At 36.4% G+C, this 15,517-nt stretch overlaps 2 protein-coding genes and 1 long non-coding RNA gene across 9 annotated transcripts in view; 2 read left to right on the top strand and 1 right to left on the bottom strand.

The window, feature by feature from the left end:
• Positions 1-15,517, bottom strand: part of LOC139817272 (uncharacterized) — a 213,164-nt gene that overhangs the window by 148,798 nt on the left and 48,849 nt on the right. The gene's annotated exons all lie outside the window — the stretch shown is intronic.
• Positions 4,550-8,555, top strand: LOC139817245 (odorant receptor 82a-like). Of its 2 annotated transcripts, XM_071785180.1 has the most exons (6): positions 4,550-5,535; positions 5,578-5,734; positions 7,044-7,143; positions 7,290-7,400; positions 8,031-8,186; positions 8,402-8,555. In XM_071785180.1, the coding sequence occupies exons 1-6, from the start codon at positions 4,944-4,946 to the stop codon at positions 8,453-8,455; spliced, it is 1,170 nt and encodes a 389-aa protein (XP_071641281.1). In that variant the 5' UTR covers positions 4,550-4,943; the 3' UTR covers positions 8,456-8,555. The 2 variants fall into 2 exon arrangements, with proteins under 2 accessions (XP_071641281.1, XP_071641279.1); XM_071785178.1 differs by having other exon boundaries at positions 4,553-5,734.
• Positions 10,332-14,988, top strand: LOC139817252 (odorant receptor 82a-like). Of its 3 annotated transcripts, XM_071785194.1 has the most exons (6): positions 10,332-11,764; positions 11,807-11,963; positions 13,478-13,577; positions 13,724-13,834; positions 14,477-14,632; positions 14,851-14,988. In XM_071785194.1, the coding sequence occupies exons 1-6, from the start codon at positions 11,179-11,181 to the stop codon at positions 14,902-14,904; spliced, it is 1,164 nt and encodes a 387-aa protein (XP_071641295.1). In that variant the 5' UTR covers positions 10,332-11,178; the 3' UTR covers positions 14,905-14,988. The 3 variants fall into 3 exon arrangements, with proteins under 3 accessions (XP_071641295.1, XP_071641296.1, XP_071641294.1); XM_071785193.1 differs by having other exon boundaries at positions 10,338-11,963; XM_071785195.1 differs by lacking the exon at positions 14,851-14,988 and having other exon boundaries at positions 10,335-11,963; positions 14,171-14,497.

Raw genomic sequence — 15,517 nt, 5'->3', positions numbered from 1 at the left:
CAAGAGAGTAAGACAACAGCGACGAAACCGCTGCTGACGCGAGAGAAGACGCCGAGGATGGCCACAGCGGAAAAGCCACGGGCGCAAGAGAGTAGGACGATAGAGACGGAACCGATGCCGGCGCGAGAGAAAACGACGGAATCCGAAAAAACGGCGGTAGCGACGGCGCCGCTACCGCCTGCACCGCTTGAATATGGGCCGGCAAGAGAAAGGACGCCGAGGACGGCCACAGCGACGGAAGAGTTACCGGCGCGAGAGAAGACGACGGAACCCGAAAAAACGACGGTAGCGACGGCGTCGCTACCGCCTGCACCGCAAGAATATAGGCCGGCAACGACTGCACCGCAAGGTTATGGGCCGGCAACTGCACCGCAAGAATATGGACCGATAACGATTGCACCGCAAGAATATGGGCCGGCAACGACTGCACCGCAAATATATGGACCGGCAACGACTGCACCGCAAGAATATGGGCCGGCAATGACTGCACCGCAAGAATATGGCCGGCGGACTGCACCGCAAGATTGGCCGGCAATGACTGCACCGCAAGGATATGGGCCAACAACGACTGCATGCTCGCAAGTATACGGACTAGCAACGACTGCACCGCAAGCATATGGTTCGGCAATGACTGCACCGCAAGGATATGGGCCAACAACGACTGCATCGCAAGTATATGGGCTAGCAACAACTGCACCGCAAGCATATGGGTCGGCAATGACTGCACCGCAAGGATATGGGCCGGCAATGACTGTACCGCAAGCATATGGGCCACCAACGACTGCACCGCAAGTATATGGACCGGCAACGACTGCACCGCAACCATATGCACCGCAACCATATGGGCCGGCAACAGCTGCACCGCAAGCATATGGGCCGGCAACAACTGCACCGCAAGCATATGGGCCGGCAACGACTGCACCGCAAGCATATGGGCCGATAACGATTGCACCGCAAATATATGGACCGGCAACGACTGCACCACAAGGATATGGGCCGGCAACGACTGCACCGCAAGTATATGGACCAGCAACGACTGCACCGCAAGGTTATGGGCCGATAACGATTGCACCGCAAGTATATGGGCCGACAATGACTGCATCGCAAGGATATGGGCCGGCAACGACTGCACCACAAGGAAATGGGCCGACGACTGCGCCGCAAAGATATGGGCCCGGTCCGCCTGTACTGCAAGGATATTTCGCACCGCTTGTTCCGCAAGGAAATGTGCCGGCAACGACTGTACCACAAGAATATGTAGCCGCACCGTCTGTACTGCAAGGAATATTAATTCCTAAATAAATTTGTTGCACCCAAAACATTACCAAGAATCATACATAAGTTATAAACGTACATATGCATTGAAGTTGAGTTGCCAAAATTAAAAAATTACGTTAATTGATAATCTCCAGATTTGTATCGCACTTCTAAGCATTTAAAAGGCATTTTGTTTCGTACATACATACATAGATACACACGTCTTGATTCATAGGCTGCGTTCGAAATCTTTACTCCAGGTGCACACCGCGTCATTCTATCTTTGTTATTTACTAAAAGTTGAACAAGGACAGAACGACGCTGGTGTGCACCCGAGTGAAATTTTCAAACGCCGCTATACATGCATATATCAAGAGACACGGCAGTGTCTCGCGCCAAGTTCGCGCGGAGCAAGACGCACCGTGACTCATTTACGCGAACGCACGAGTTGCAAGTACCCGAGATGTTGAGATTTCGATAACGAGTGAACGGATCAAATTCTAAGTAGACTTGGTCGATAGCTTGGGGTCGACTTATTTTTCCGCTACGTGCCTTACGAACGGAGATATTGCGACGCAAAGTCCAAATGTGAAAATTTTATTTTAAGATACGTCGTCGTCTACGTCGACGCTCTCATCATCAATATAACATATATATATAACAGAGAAATGTCACTTTCACTTTTTCGACACTGGCGGCTGGCGGCGCTAGTATCGCCAGTTTCGATATGTATCGATATATGTACATATGTATACGTGTGTGTATTGCGCGCAGTGCAGTGCAGTGCAGACAGTGCGTTCAGCGCGCTGTCACAGTCAGTTAACTTAACACGGTAGTGTCTCGCGTCAAGTACGCGCAGAGCGATACCGACCGTAACTCTTTACGCGACGCAACGATTAATTTTTTTTCTGATTCAAGGTAATAGTTTTATTTACATGTAATTATCCTATTATTATACGACGCAAAGCGAGACCGTGACTCTTTTACGCGACTAAGTGCATGTGACAGGAATTATAATAGTTTACGTTTATACATATAATTTATTACTTCTACTCCGCGTGTGGTCATGTTGGCTGTGCAATTCGTGACAAATATTTATAGGGAGTTCGACAATAGTGAGTGCTTGCAGCCTCGATGGCGTTCTTGCAATACTCGCCTGCGGCCAGCTTAACGTGTTGTACACATGGTTAAACAAATTCGTCAAAAATTACGACAAAAAGAGGAAACCCGCGAAGGATAAGATAACGTATTGCTATATGCCGTTCTCCTATAAAAGTCATTAAGTTACCAAGAATCACACAATTTACAATTAATTTAACGCTATATTTATTTGTGGCACTTGTAACAGCGCCCACACTGCACCGTGGGTGACGCGCTCGGTCCTAAAGCGAACTATATCTCGAAAACTAAGTCTGCCCTCTTGAGTCCGGAATCATTTTAAAGGGAAAAAATTCTACTTATTTTGAGATTTCTTAAAAGAAAACCAAAGATGTTTAAAATCGAGAAAAAAAGATTTTCTTATCTTTTTCTTCAAAAATCTTAAGTAAATTTTGACTAAAAAAAACTGATTTTATAGCACTAAAAAACATAAAAAGACCTTTTAAAATCACACCTTATTTTTTTAAATCGGAGTAGTTTACTGGAATTTATCGAGAGGACGAGCGTGACCTAGTAGACAGCGCACTGGTCTATTGAGCCAAAGGTCCCGGGTTCGATTCCCGGTAAAGCTAGAAAATTTTATTCGCTCGTTCTCCTCTCGGAAGGCAAACCACTGAGAGTATGTCTTGCCACAAAAACTTCTCTAAAAAATTGCCGTTCGAAATCGGTGTTAAACTGTAGGTTCCATATACAATGTGTATAATCCACGTGCGCAACACATGTATATGAAGAGAAGTCACCACGCTCGGGCACGAGTAATAGGACTGAGTATATATCGGCGTTTAAGGGGTTAGGCCACTCTAGAGCAAGAAAAAATAGGCATAACGTTAAAAAAAATTCCCGAAATATGCCTATTTTTTCTTGCTCTAGAGTGGCCTAACCCCTTAAAGTTCGACGCCGACGGATCTAGTGATACAAATCTAAGCTCCTGTAAGTAGACAACCCGTTGGACGTGGGTAAAAAAGTTCGGGTAATAATTTTAGTTCTGATAAGACTACAAATTGTGGAAATTTCAGCATGATTGAAAAACTTTGAAAAGGACCACGCACTAATTATATGAAAAAAGTGGCCACCGTTAAATACGACGAAAACTACGGAAAACTGTAGTTTGTGTGATGCCGATAAAAAGTTCAAATCCACACAACCCTTAAAATATGCTAGTTTTTAAGCTACGAGCCTATAAAGGTAATATTGGTGATATAAAACGTACACATATTATACATAGTATACCCACTCTTAGCGTTACCCAAGATCAACCAGTGGAGGTGGTGAGTGTCTGATCTCCTTTATTGTTCTTGTTTTTATTTTTTAAATATTTTTTTTAATATTTCTTATATTTTAATATTTTTTATTTTTTTATTTTTTATCTTATAGTGTTTTTCTATTGTCTCAAACTCCTTGATTTGACGTGATTTGATATCTCGGATATGCGCGTCATCAACCAAGTGTAAAATATCCAAGCAATGCATTATTGCATAACATCATTGATGCTGATAATAAGGAGAATCAAGGAGTTTGAGACAATAGAAAAACACCATAAGATAAAAAGAAAAAAACAAAAATAAAAAATAAAAAATATTAAAAAAATAAAAAAATATTAAAAAATAAAAAATATTTAAAAAATAAAAACAAGAACAAAAAAGGAGATCAGACACTCACCACCTCCACGCTGGTTGATCTTGGGTAACGCTAAAGAGTGGGTATGCTATGTATAATATGTGTACGTTTTATACCACCAATATTACCCTTATAGGCTCGTAGCTTAAAAATTAGCATATTTTGAGGGTTGTGCGGATTTGAACTTTTTATCGGCATCACACAAACTACAGTTTTCCGTAGTTTTCGTCGATTTTAACGGTGGCCACTTTTTTTCATATAATTAGTGCGTGGTCCTTTAGGTGGATCACTTCATAAATAATGCCACATATATGTTCGCGCTATCTACTACATTGACAAATCGATTCAACTAACGATGGTTTCGTTAATATATTAACAATAAAAAATTAAAATTACAACATAATACTAATATGGCATAAAGGTACATAACAGACAGATTGCAAATACTTCCATTCTTTCTATTTTAACTTCTGCGGCGTAAATCCCCGCGTGGCGTAAATACCGAAGTTACCTTATTCTTGCGTTAGAAACTTTTGGACTTTATTACGTACACCACAATGATAAAGAATTTTTGTGAAACAGTAATGCATCATTACGTACAATTCGCCTGATAAATTGCAAGTAATACAAAATAACGAAAAGTCAAGAGTTTGTGGTCACTTTCGAAGAAGTATTTTCACACACTTCACTGAACGCGGTCTCTTGTCAAACTGACAAGCAGGCTTCGTGTAAAGAACGATTATTGATTGGATACGAGCGTGCGCTCTCCTTAGGGCAAAGCTATCGACGCGTCACAAAACATTGTTAAAGCTGGCGCAAGCGTATTTATGCGTGTCTCTAGTTAAGCTATAGCTGAGCAAAACTTAAGATGATCATTACAGTAACGTATCGGTCGTCCTTGTGAAACAATCATGATGAGCGATCCGAAACACATAGCAGATAACAAAAACCTCAATGATTACGGTATACGAATAATTCGATGGTTTCTCATTTCGCTAGGTGCTTGGCCACAAACCAGCGCGTCGAACAGAATAAAAAAACTCGCGGTGTCAATGCAAATCTTCATTTTTTGGACCACAATGGCAATCATTTTTATACCATGCGTGTTGTACATGGGGTTCGAGGAAACAGATATTAAGATTAAATTAGGCGTCGTCATTGCGCTGGATAGCAGAATTGTGGGAATCATAAGTTACTGGATATTAATTACGCGTAACAAAGATATTGAACGTTGTATACAGCACATGGAGACAGATTGGAAACTCGTTCGGAGAATCGATAATCGCAAAGTGATGCTGCAATATGCCAAGACAGGCCGCTTCATAACCACCTTGTGCGCGACGTTTCTACATGGTAGTACGTTCATCTTTAACGTAGTCAAGACGATGGAAACAAGAACCGTTATCATCGACAACAAAACTATTACGATACATCCGATGACATGTCCAATGTACAGCAGGATACTTGATGTGAGATTCAGCCCTGCGAACGAGATCATGCTGGGTGTGCAATACTTGTCGACGTTTATAATGATTTCCTCTATAGCAACTGTTTGCAGTCTCATTGCCGTCTTCGCGATGCATGCTTGCGGTCAACTGAATGTAATGCATACGTGGTTAAATGAACTCACCGAAAAGAAGAATAATCATTTAGCAGACCAAAGACTTGCGGCCGTCGTGAAGCATCATTGGAGAGTCATCAGGTATTTTACTTAAATTGTTAGATATTGAGTTTTGATTGCACACCACACCCACTTTGTGTGAGTTTCTTTTTATTGAGTATTAAAGATAAATAAACATTCCCATTACATTGCTTTGCATAAACTAATATTGTTCGCTAAACTTAAAATATTGTCATATATTATAAACTTAAGTAAGGAAAAGTGGGGCACGTTGAGACACCTAAAATTCAACTCGCTGTATTTCTTTAAATATTTGTGCTAAAATTTTTTTTAAAGTGATTTTCAACACAGATTTACTTAAATTTTGAAATTTTAATAAATTTATTGGTTAGCGTGTTTTACTTCTTAAATAATTAAAAAAAATCAATTTTTAAAAAGTGTCTCAACCTGCCCCACTGGTCCTCTCCAGTAGGGAGGATTAAAACAATGTGAGACACAATGAGACATATCAATAATAATTTGTGTTATTTATTTATGAATATATACTCGATAGGAACAAAACAAAAACTATCTTTATTGCTTATCCCCGCAAGGTTGGCAAGGCGTTTTTTCTTAGGAACGTTACCCAAACCTCCACAATGCTACCCTTCTCCTCTCACTTTAACCTTTACACAGGAACAATATTAAAACATAAAAAAACATCATGATAAAAAAACAGTGTGCCGGCATCAAAATTACCTTTCACTTGAGGTTTTTTCCGTTATCTGACCATTTTCAATAAGCAACAGATCTAAGACAAGACATCACCTTATAAAATACAGTTATCTTTAAAGGTGTCTCATTTTACTCCACCTTAGCAAATTAAAATTTACATTTAATACTCAAAAACACGTATCTTTCGCTCACAACAAAACAATGCAATCTGACTGCAAAAACTAAGATTATTATGTTACCTCCTGGATAAACTAGGCATGCAGTGATGACAATGCAGCAAACCTATAAAAAGCCCCCTTTCCCTCCAACCAGCAGTGTCTCAACGTGCCCCGCTATACATAAAAGACGAAAAAAGAACTTTCATACAAATATTCTATTTAAATTTATTTCAAACAATATGCCTACGACACAAATACACAAACGCGCGCGCGCACACACACACACACGCACATGCACACACAAATACCCTCACACACACATACATGTACATACATCACAGATGAGTGGGATGAGTGTATTCCTATTATTTAAATGTTCTTCATATTACACAGTACACAAAGATTATAAAAAAGATATTCTGAATACTAACACATATCGTAGATCGTCTAAAATAAATTTTGCAAAAAAAAACATACCATCACGCTTGATGTGTCGTAACTGCAGAGATATGTTTCAGTTTTGTACAACAAATAGAAAGTATTATGAATAAAGCCTGTCTAGCAGAATTGATGGGATCCACCATAAATATGTGCTTAATGGGATATTTCGTTGTTATGGTATGCTAATGATAACTAAAACTTCGTCTCAAATCGCAGACAACAGATAATTAATAGTTAATAACAGATAACAGATAATTGAGATGCCACAAAAACAGATTACCTTATTTTCCTGCAGTAAATAAAGACAGCAATTTATTTTCCAGAACTGGAGTGCGTTCGATAAGGCAAAAATATTATCATATTTTGTGGCATACATAACAGCGACTATAAATATATTTATATATTGTTACATCGGTGAAATCCTCAAGGAAGAGGTAATATCTTGAAATAAAAAAGATTTTTTAGACGTGTAAAAATTCATTCATTTTAATAATGTACACTGAGAAAAAATTTGTTAATCCGAAAAAATATTTAGTCCAATACGTGCAACTAAACATTTTAATTAGTTTAACTAAACATTAGTTAAATTAATTAATTCTTGATTAAAAATGTTTGATGGTTGACATGCAACTTAATAATTGCTGAAACAACTAATGTTTAATTAACTAATTAACATGTGTAGTTGCAAATATCAAAATATTTTTAAATATCAAATTACGTACATAGTACAAGTAATTACACTGTTATTGCAATTTCTAGAACCAGATCGATCTCTACTGAAATCCTTAGTGGACTTTAGTGGACTAATTAGTTCCACCAAATAATGATTTGGGCTAGAGATCAAAATAACAGAAATCGCAATAATAGTGTCAATATTTGTATTATATAATTTAATTTACCGCATATACAACTGCACCCCAAACTCACACTGGCCATTAAACTGTAACTACAGTAATACGAGTCAAACAAATAGATCTGATTAATAATATCCTTTGATATCTTTTTACCATCGGCGTTAGACGTTCAAATACTTAAAGAAATTTCTAAATATTTTTATTTATTAGTGTGAAAAAATTGGAGACATAACATATATGACTAATTGGTATAGACTGCCTCACAAAACAGTGCTTGGTCTTATTTTGATAATCAAGCAATCGAGTTACATTATCAAGATAACTGCGGGAAAAATAGTTCTGTTATCCATATCAACCTTCGGTGACGTAAGTAACACACATACTACAGTTATTGACGTCGAATATAAAATTTTGATAAAATTTACTTTCTTATCGTTCATAAATTGTTATAATAATTGTACATAATAACTTCACGATTTAATCTGATACAATATACTGTATCAAAACAAGTTTCAACAACCTAATAATTTATTGTACATTTTGTTGTTAGCAAAAAAAACAAAACCATTTCGTCATTTCAGGTAATCAAAACTTCCACGGCATATTTAAATTTCTTACGAACGATGACCAAATAAAACGTAGAGAGGCTTAGTTATAAAACACATGTATGGAATATTTTCCAAATAAAATAGATGTTAAATAAACACGCTTAATAATTATTATGGTATAACAGAATTTTCTACGATTAATTTCTTGAAAGTACAAATAGTATTCCTCACAATTTCCCTGAAACTAAAGAAATTAAAACCAAATACTTTACGAAACTTACATGCATAGCCACAAAAAAGTACTATCGTATTCCTCTCCAAACGTGGTCTTTAACAAGCATGTCGAGTACATTACAAAAAATTGCTAAAATAATACAGATCATCGTTTGTTTACTTATATATAATAGCAACCGTTACGGTGCCATAATATAATGTATATTACTGGAAGACCAGGCTATCACAACAAAGCTGGGAGCTATTGGTCCTCTGCTTTACAGAATTATGGGTTCAATAAGCTATTGGATGCAGCTCCTGCACAGCCACGATATTCGGAATTGTTTACAACATATGAAGACTGATTGGCAGCTCATACAAAGAATCGGAGACCCTGAAAAAATGCTGGAATATGCAAACTTTGGACGCTTCCTCACCGCAATTAATGTGGCGACAACACAGGGCGATCAGCTACTTTACACTGAGAAAAAATATTTAGATCAAAGAAAATATTTAGATTGTTGCCAATAGCTTATTTACTTAAAATAATACACACATTTATTTAGAATTGGATATTTTACTTAATTTGAATAAAAATATTTAATTCTAAATAAACATGAGTATTATATTAAGTAAATATCCTATTAGCAGCAATCTAAATAAATACTTTTTTGGATCTAAATATTTTTTTCTCAGTATATGGTACCGCAAAAGCAATAAAACCTACGACTATTATAATCGGTAACGAGATTTTCAAGATGCATCTGATGACGTGCCTAGTATACAGTACGGTTATCGACAAAATTCAGCCCTATAAACGAAATCATGTTGGCTGTGCAATTCGTGACAAATATTTATAGGGAGTTCGACAATAGTGAGTGCTTGCAGCCTCGATAGCGTTCTTGCAATGCACGCCTGCGGCCAGCTTAACGTGTTGTACACATGGTTAAACAAATTCGTCAAAAATTACGACAAAAAGAGGAAACCCGCGACGGATAAGATAACATATTGCTATATGCCGTTCTTCTATAAAAGTCACCAAGTAACCAAGAATCACACGATTTACAATTAATTTAACGCTATATAGTATTTATTTGTGGCACTTGTAACAGCGCCCACACTGCACCGTGGGTGACGCGCTCGGTCCTAAAGCGAACTATATCTCGAAAACTAAGTCTGCCCTCTTGAGTCCGAAATCATTTTAAAGGGAAAAAATTCTACTTATTTTGAGATTTCTTTAAAAAAAACCAAAGATGTTCAAAATCGAGAAAAAAAGATTTTCTTATCTTTTTCTTCAAAAATCTTAAGTAAATTTTGATTAAAAATACTGATTTTATAGCACTAAAAAACATAAAAAGACCTTTTAAAATCACACCTTGTTTTTTAAAATCGGAGTAGTTTACTGGAATTTATCGAGAGGACGAGCGTGACCTAGTAGACAGCGCACTGTTCTATTGAGCCAAAGGTCCCGGGTTCGATTCCCGGTAAAGCTAGAAAATTTTATTCGCTCGTTCTCCTCTCAGAAGGCAAACCACCGAGAGTATGCCTTGCCACAAAAACTTCTCTAAAAAATTGCCGTTCGAAATCGGCGTTAAACTGTAGGTTCCATATACAATGTGTATATAATCCACGTGCGCAACACATGTATATGAAGAGAAGTCACCACGCTCGGGCACGAGTAATAGGACTGAGTATATATCGGCGTTTAAGGGGTTAGGCCACTCTAGAGCAAAAAAAAAATAGGCATAACGTTAAAAAAAATTCCCGAAATATGCCTATTTTTTCTTGCTCTAGAGTGGCCTAACCCCTTAAAGTTCGACGCCGACGGATCTAGTGATACAAATCTAAGCTCCTGTAAGTAGACAACCCGTTGGACGTGGGTAAAAAAGTTCGGGTAATAATTTTAGTTCTGATAAGACTACAAATTGTGGAAATTTTAGCATGATTGAAAAACTTTGAAAATTTAGGTGGATCACTTCATAAATAATGCCACATATATGTTCGCGCTACTTACTACATTGACAAATCGATTCAACTAACGATGGTTTCGTTAATATATTAATAATAAAAAATTAAAATTACAATATAATACTAATATGGCATAAAGGTACATAACAGACAGATTGCAAATACTTCCATTCTTTCTATTTTAACTTCTGCGGCGTAAATCCCCGCGTGGCGTAAATACCGAAGTTACCTTATTCTTGCGTTAGAAACTTTTGGACTTTATTACGTACACCACAATGATAAAGAATTTTTGTGAAACAGTAATGCATCATTACGTACAATTCGCCTAATAAATTGCAAGTAATACAAAATAACGAAAAGTCAAGAGTTCGTGGTCACTTTCGAAGAAGTATTTTCACACACTTCACTGAACGCGGTCTCTTGTCAAACTGACAAGCAGGCTTCGTGTAAAGAACGATTATTGATTGGATACGAGCGTGCGCTCTCCTTAGGGCAAAGCTATCGACGCGTCACAAAACATTGTTAAAGCTGGCGCAAGCGTATTTATGCGTGTCTCTAGTTAAGCTACGGCTAAGCAAAAGTTTAGATGATTATTGCAGTAACGTATCGGTCGTCTCTATGAAACGATCATGAGCGATCCAAAACACATAACAGATAACGAGAATCTCAATGACTATGGTACACGAATAAATCGATGGTTTCTCATATCACTAGGTGCTTGGCCGCAAACGAGCGCGTCGAATAGAATAAAAAAACTCGCGGTGTCAATGCAAATCTTCATTTTTTCGACCGCGTTGGCAATCATTCTGATACCATGCCTGTTGTACATGGGATTCGAGAAAAAAGACGTTAAGACTAAATTAAACGACCTCATTCCACTGATTAACAGAATGTTGGGAACAGTAAATTACTGGATATTAATTACGCGTAACAAAGACATTGAACGTTGCATACGGCATATGGAGACGGATTGGAAACTCGTTCGAATCGATAATCGCAAAGTGATGCTGCAATATGCTAAGTCCGGCCGCTTCATGACCGTTTTGTGCGCGACGTTTCTACATGGTAGTACGTTCATCTTTAACGTAGTCAAGGCGATGGAAACAAGAACCGTTATCATCGACAACAAAACTATTACGATACATCCGATGACATGTCCAATGTACAGCAGGATACTTGATGTGAGATTCAGCCCTGCGAACGAGATCATGCTGGGTGTGCAATACTTGTCGACGTTTATAATGATTTCCTCTATAGCAACTGTTTGCAGTCTCATTGCCGTCTTCGCGATGCATGCTTGCGGTCAACTGAATGTAATGCATACGTGGTTAAATGAACTCACCGAAAAGAAGAATAATCATTTAGCAGACCAAAGACTTGCGGCCGTCGTGAAGCATCATTGGAGAGTCATCAGGTATTTTACTTAAATTGTTAAATCTAGAGTTTTGATTGCACACCACACCCACTTTGTGTGAGTTTCTTTTTATTGAGTATTAAAAATAAATAAACATTCCCATTACATTGCTTTGCATAAATTAATATTGTTCGATAAACTTAAAATATTGTCATATATTATAAACTTAAAGTAGGGAAAAGTGGGGCACGTTGGAGACACCTAAAATTCAACTCGCTGTATTTCTTTTAATATTTGTGCTAAAATTCTTTTTAAAGTGATTTTCAACACAGATTTACTTAAATTTTGAAATTTTAATAAATTTATTGGTTAGCGTGTTTTACTTCATAAATAATTAAAAAAAATCAATTTTTAAAAAGTGTCTCAACCTGCCCCACTGGTCCTCTCCAGTAGGGAGGATTAAAACAATGTGAGACACAATGAGACATATCAATAATAATTTGTGTTATTTATTTATAAATATATATTCGATAGGTATCAAAACTAAAACTATCTTTATTGCTTATACCCGCAAGGTTGGCAAGGTGTTTTTTCTTAGGAACGTTACCCAAACCTCCACAATGCTACCCTTCTCCTCTCACTTTAACCTTTACACAGGAACAATATTAAAACATAAAAAAACATCATGATAAAAAAACAGTGTGCCGGCATCAAAATTACCTTTTACTTGAGGTTTTTTCCGTTATCTGACCATTTTCAATAAGCAACAGATCTAAGACAAGACATCACCTTATAAAATACAGTTATCTTTAAAGGTGTCTCACTTTACTCCAAAAAGTTTTATATCTCAACCTACTCCATAGTTATTTGTCTCAAGGTGCCCCAACAGCAGTTTTCAAAGCTAACAAAGCTAAACCGAACTAAATTGATTATTGTGTAAAAATACAAACTGTGGAAATTAAACACAACTATATAGACTATCATTCAGTAATAAATCTAAAATTTCTACAATCAAAATAAAATAATTAATTCAGTTTACCTTAGCAAATTGAAATTTACATTTAATACTCAAAAACACTTATCTTTCGCTCACAACAAAACAATGCAATCTGACTGCAAAAACTAGGATTATTATGTTACCTCCTGGATAAACTAAGCATGCAGTGATGACAATGCAGCAAACCTATAAAAAGCCCCCTTTCCCTCCAACCAGCAGTGTCTCAACGTGCCCCGCTATACATGAAAGGCGAAAAAAGAACTTTCATACAAATATTCTATTTAAATTTATTTCAAACGATATGCCTACGACACAAATACACAAACGCGCGCGCGCACACACACACACGCACATGCACACACAAGTACCCTCACACACACATACATGTACATACATCACAGATGAGTGGGATGAGTGTATTCCTATTATTTAAATGTTCTTCATATTACACAGTACACAAAGATTGTAAAAAAGATATTCTGAATACTATCACATATCGTAGATCGTCTAAAATAAATTTTGCAAAAGAAACATACCTTCACGCTTGATGTGTCGTAACTGCAGAGATATGTTTCAGTTTTGTACAACAAATAGAAAGTATTATGAATAAAGCCTGTCTAGCAGAATTGATGGGATCCACCATAAATATGTGCTTAATGGGATATTTCGTTGTTATGGTATGCTAATGATAACTAAAACTTCGTCTCAAATCGCAGATAACAGATAATTAATAATTAATAACAGATAACAGATAATTGAGATGCCACAAAAACAGATTACCTTATTTTCCTGCAGTAAATAAAGACAGCAATTTATTTTCCAGAACTGGAGTGCGTTCAATAAAGCAAAAATATTATCACATTTTGTGGCATACATAACAGCGAGTATAAATATATTTATATTTTGTTACATCGGTGAAATCCTCACGGAAGAGGTAATACGCATAAAATAAAAAAGATTTTTTAGACGTGTAAAAATTCATTCATTTTGATAATGTACACTAAGAAAAAATTTGTTAATCCAAAAAAATATTTAGTCCAATACGTGCAACTAAGCATTTTAATTAGTTTAACTAAACATTAGTTGAATTAATTAATTCTTGATTAAAAATGTTTGATGGTTGACATGCAACTTAATAATTGCTGAAACAACTAATGTTTAGTTAACTAATTAACATGTGTAGTTGCAAATATCAAAATATTTTTAAATATCAAATTACGTACATACTACAAGTAATTACATTGTTATTGTTATATTATACAATTCCTAGAACCAGTATCGATCTCTACTGAAATCCTTAGTGGACTAATTAGTCCATTAAAGGTCACCAAATTATAATTTTACTAGAGATCAAAATGACAGAAATCGCAATAGAAGTGTCAATATTTGTATTATATAATTTAATTTTCCGCATATATACAACTGCACCCCAGACTCACACTGGCCATTGAATTGTAACTACAGTAATACGAGTCAAGCAAATAGATCTGATTAATAATATCCTTTGATATCTTTTTACCAGCGGCGTTAGACGTTCAGATACTTAAAGAAATTTATAAATATTTTTATTTATTAGTGTGAAAAAATTGGAGACATAACATATATGACTAATTGGTATAAACTGCCTCACAAAACAGCGCTTGGTCTCATTTTGATAATCAAGCAATCGAGTCACATTATCAAGATAACAGCGGGAAAAATAGTTCTGTTATCCATATCAACCTTCGGTGACGTAAGTAACACACGCATACTATAATTATTGACGTCGAATATAAAATTTTGATAAAATTTACTGTCTTATCGTTCATAAATTGTTATAATAATTATACATAATAACTTTATGATTTAATCTGATACAATATACTGTATCAAAACAAGTTTCAACAACCTAATAATTTAATGTACATTTTGTTGTTAGCAAAAAAACAAAGCCATTTCTCGTCATTTCAGGTAATCAAAACTTCCACGGCATATTTAAATTTCTTACGAACGATGACCAAATAAAACGTAGAGAGGCTTAGTTATAAAACACATGTATGGAATATCTTCCAAATAGAATAGATGTTAAATAAACACGCTTAATAATTATTATGGTATAACAGAATTTTCTACGATTAATTTCTTGAAAGTACAAATAGTATTCCTCACAATTTCCTTGAAACTAAAGAAATTAAAACCAAATACTTTACGAAACTTACATGCATAGCCACAAAAAAAGTACTATCGTATTCCTCCCCAAACGTGGTCTTTAACAAGCATGTCGAGTACATTACAAAAAATTGCTAAAATAATACAGATCATCGTTTGTTTACTTATATATAATAGCAACCGTTACGGTGCCATAATATAATGTATATTACTGGAAGACCAGGCTATCACAACAAAGCTGGGAGCTATTGGTCCTCTGCTTTACAGAATTATGGGTTCAATAACCTATTGGATGCAGCTCCTGCACAGCCACGATATTCGGAATTGTTTACAACATATGAAGACTGATTGGCAGCTCATACAAAGAATCGGAGACCCTGAAAAAATGCTGGAATATGCAAACTTTGGACGTTTCCTCACCGCAATTAGTGTGGCGACAACACAGGGCGATCAGCTACTTTACACTGAG

The sequence above is a fragment of the Temnothorax longispinosus genome, chromosome 8 (assembly GCF_030848805.1).
Source record: "Temnothorax longispinosus isolate EJ_2023e chromosome 8, Tlon_JGU_v1, whole genome shotgun sequence".
NCBI lineage: Eukaryota > Metazoa > Arthropoda > Insecta > Hymenoptera > Formicidae > Temnothorax > Temnothorax longispinosus.
The sequence above is the reverse complement of the archived record's forward strand: the minus strand, read 5'-3'. Positions and strand labels throughout refer to the sequence as shown.

What these genes read in the sequence shown, in the direction of transcription:
- LOC139817252 (XM_071785193.1), top strand. Translation starts at nt 11,179, where the DNA reads ATGAGCGATCCAAAACACATAACAGATAACGAGAATCTCAATGACTAT. An exon ending in TGGGATATTTCGTTGTTATG is followed by an intron (nt 13,578 to 13,723) that starts GTATGCTAATGA and finishes TTTATTTTCCAG; the next exon opens with AACTGGAGTGCGTTCAATAA. An exon ending in CCATATCAACCTTCGGTGAC is followed by an intron (nt 14,633 to 14,850) that starts GTAAGTAACACA and finishes TCGTCATTTCAG; the next exon opens with GTAATCAAAACTTCCACGGC.
- LOC139817245 (XM_071785178.1), top strand. Translation starts at nt 4,944, where the DNA reads ATGATGAGCGATCCGAAACACATAGCAGATAACAAAAACCTCAATGAT. An exon ending in CATCATTGGAGAGTCATCAG is followed by an intron (nt 5,735 to 7,043) that starts GTATTTTACTTA and finishes GATATGTTTCAG; the next exon opens with TTTTGTACAACAAATAGAAA. An exon ending in GTGAAATCCTCAAGGAAGAG is followed by an intron (nt 7,401 to 8,030) that starts GTAATATCTTGA and finishes TTTATTTATTAG; the next exon opens with TGTGAAAAAATTGGAGACAT.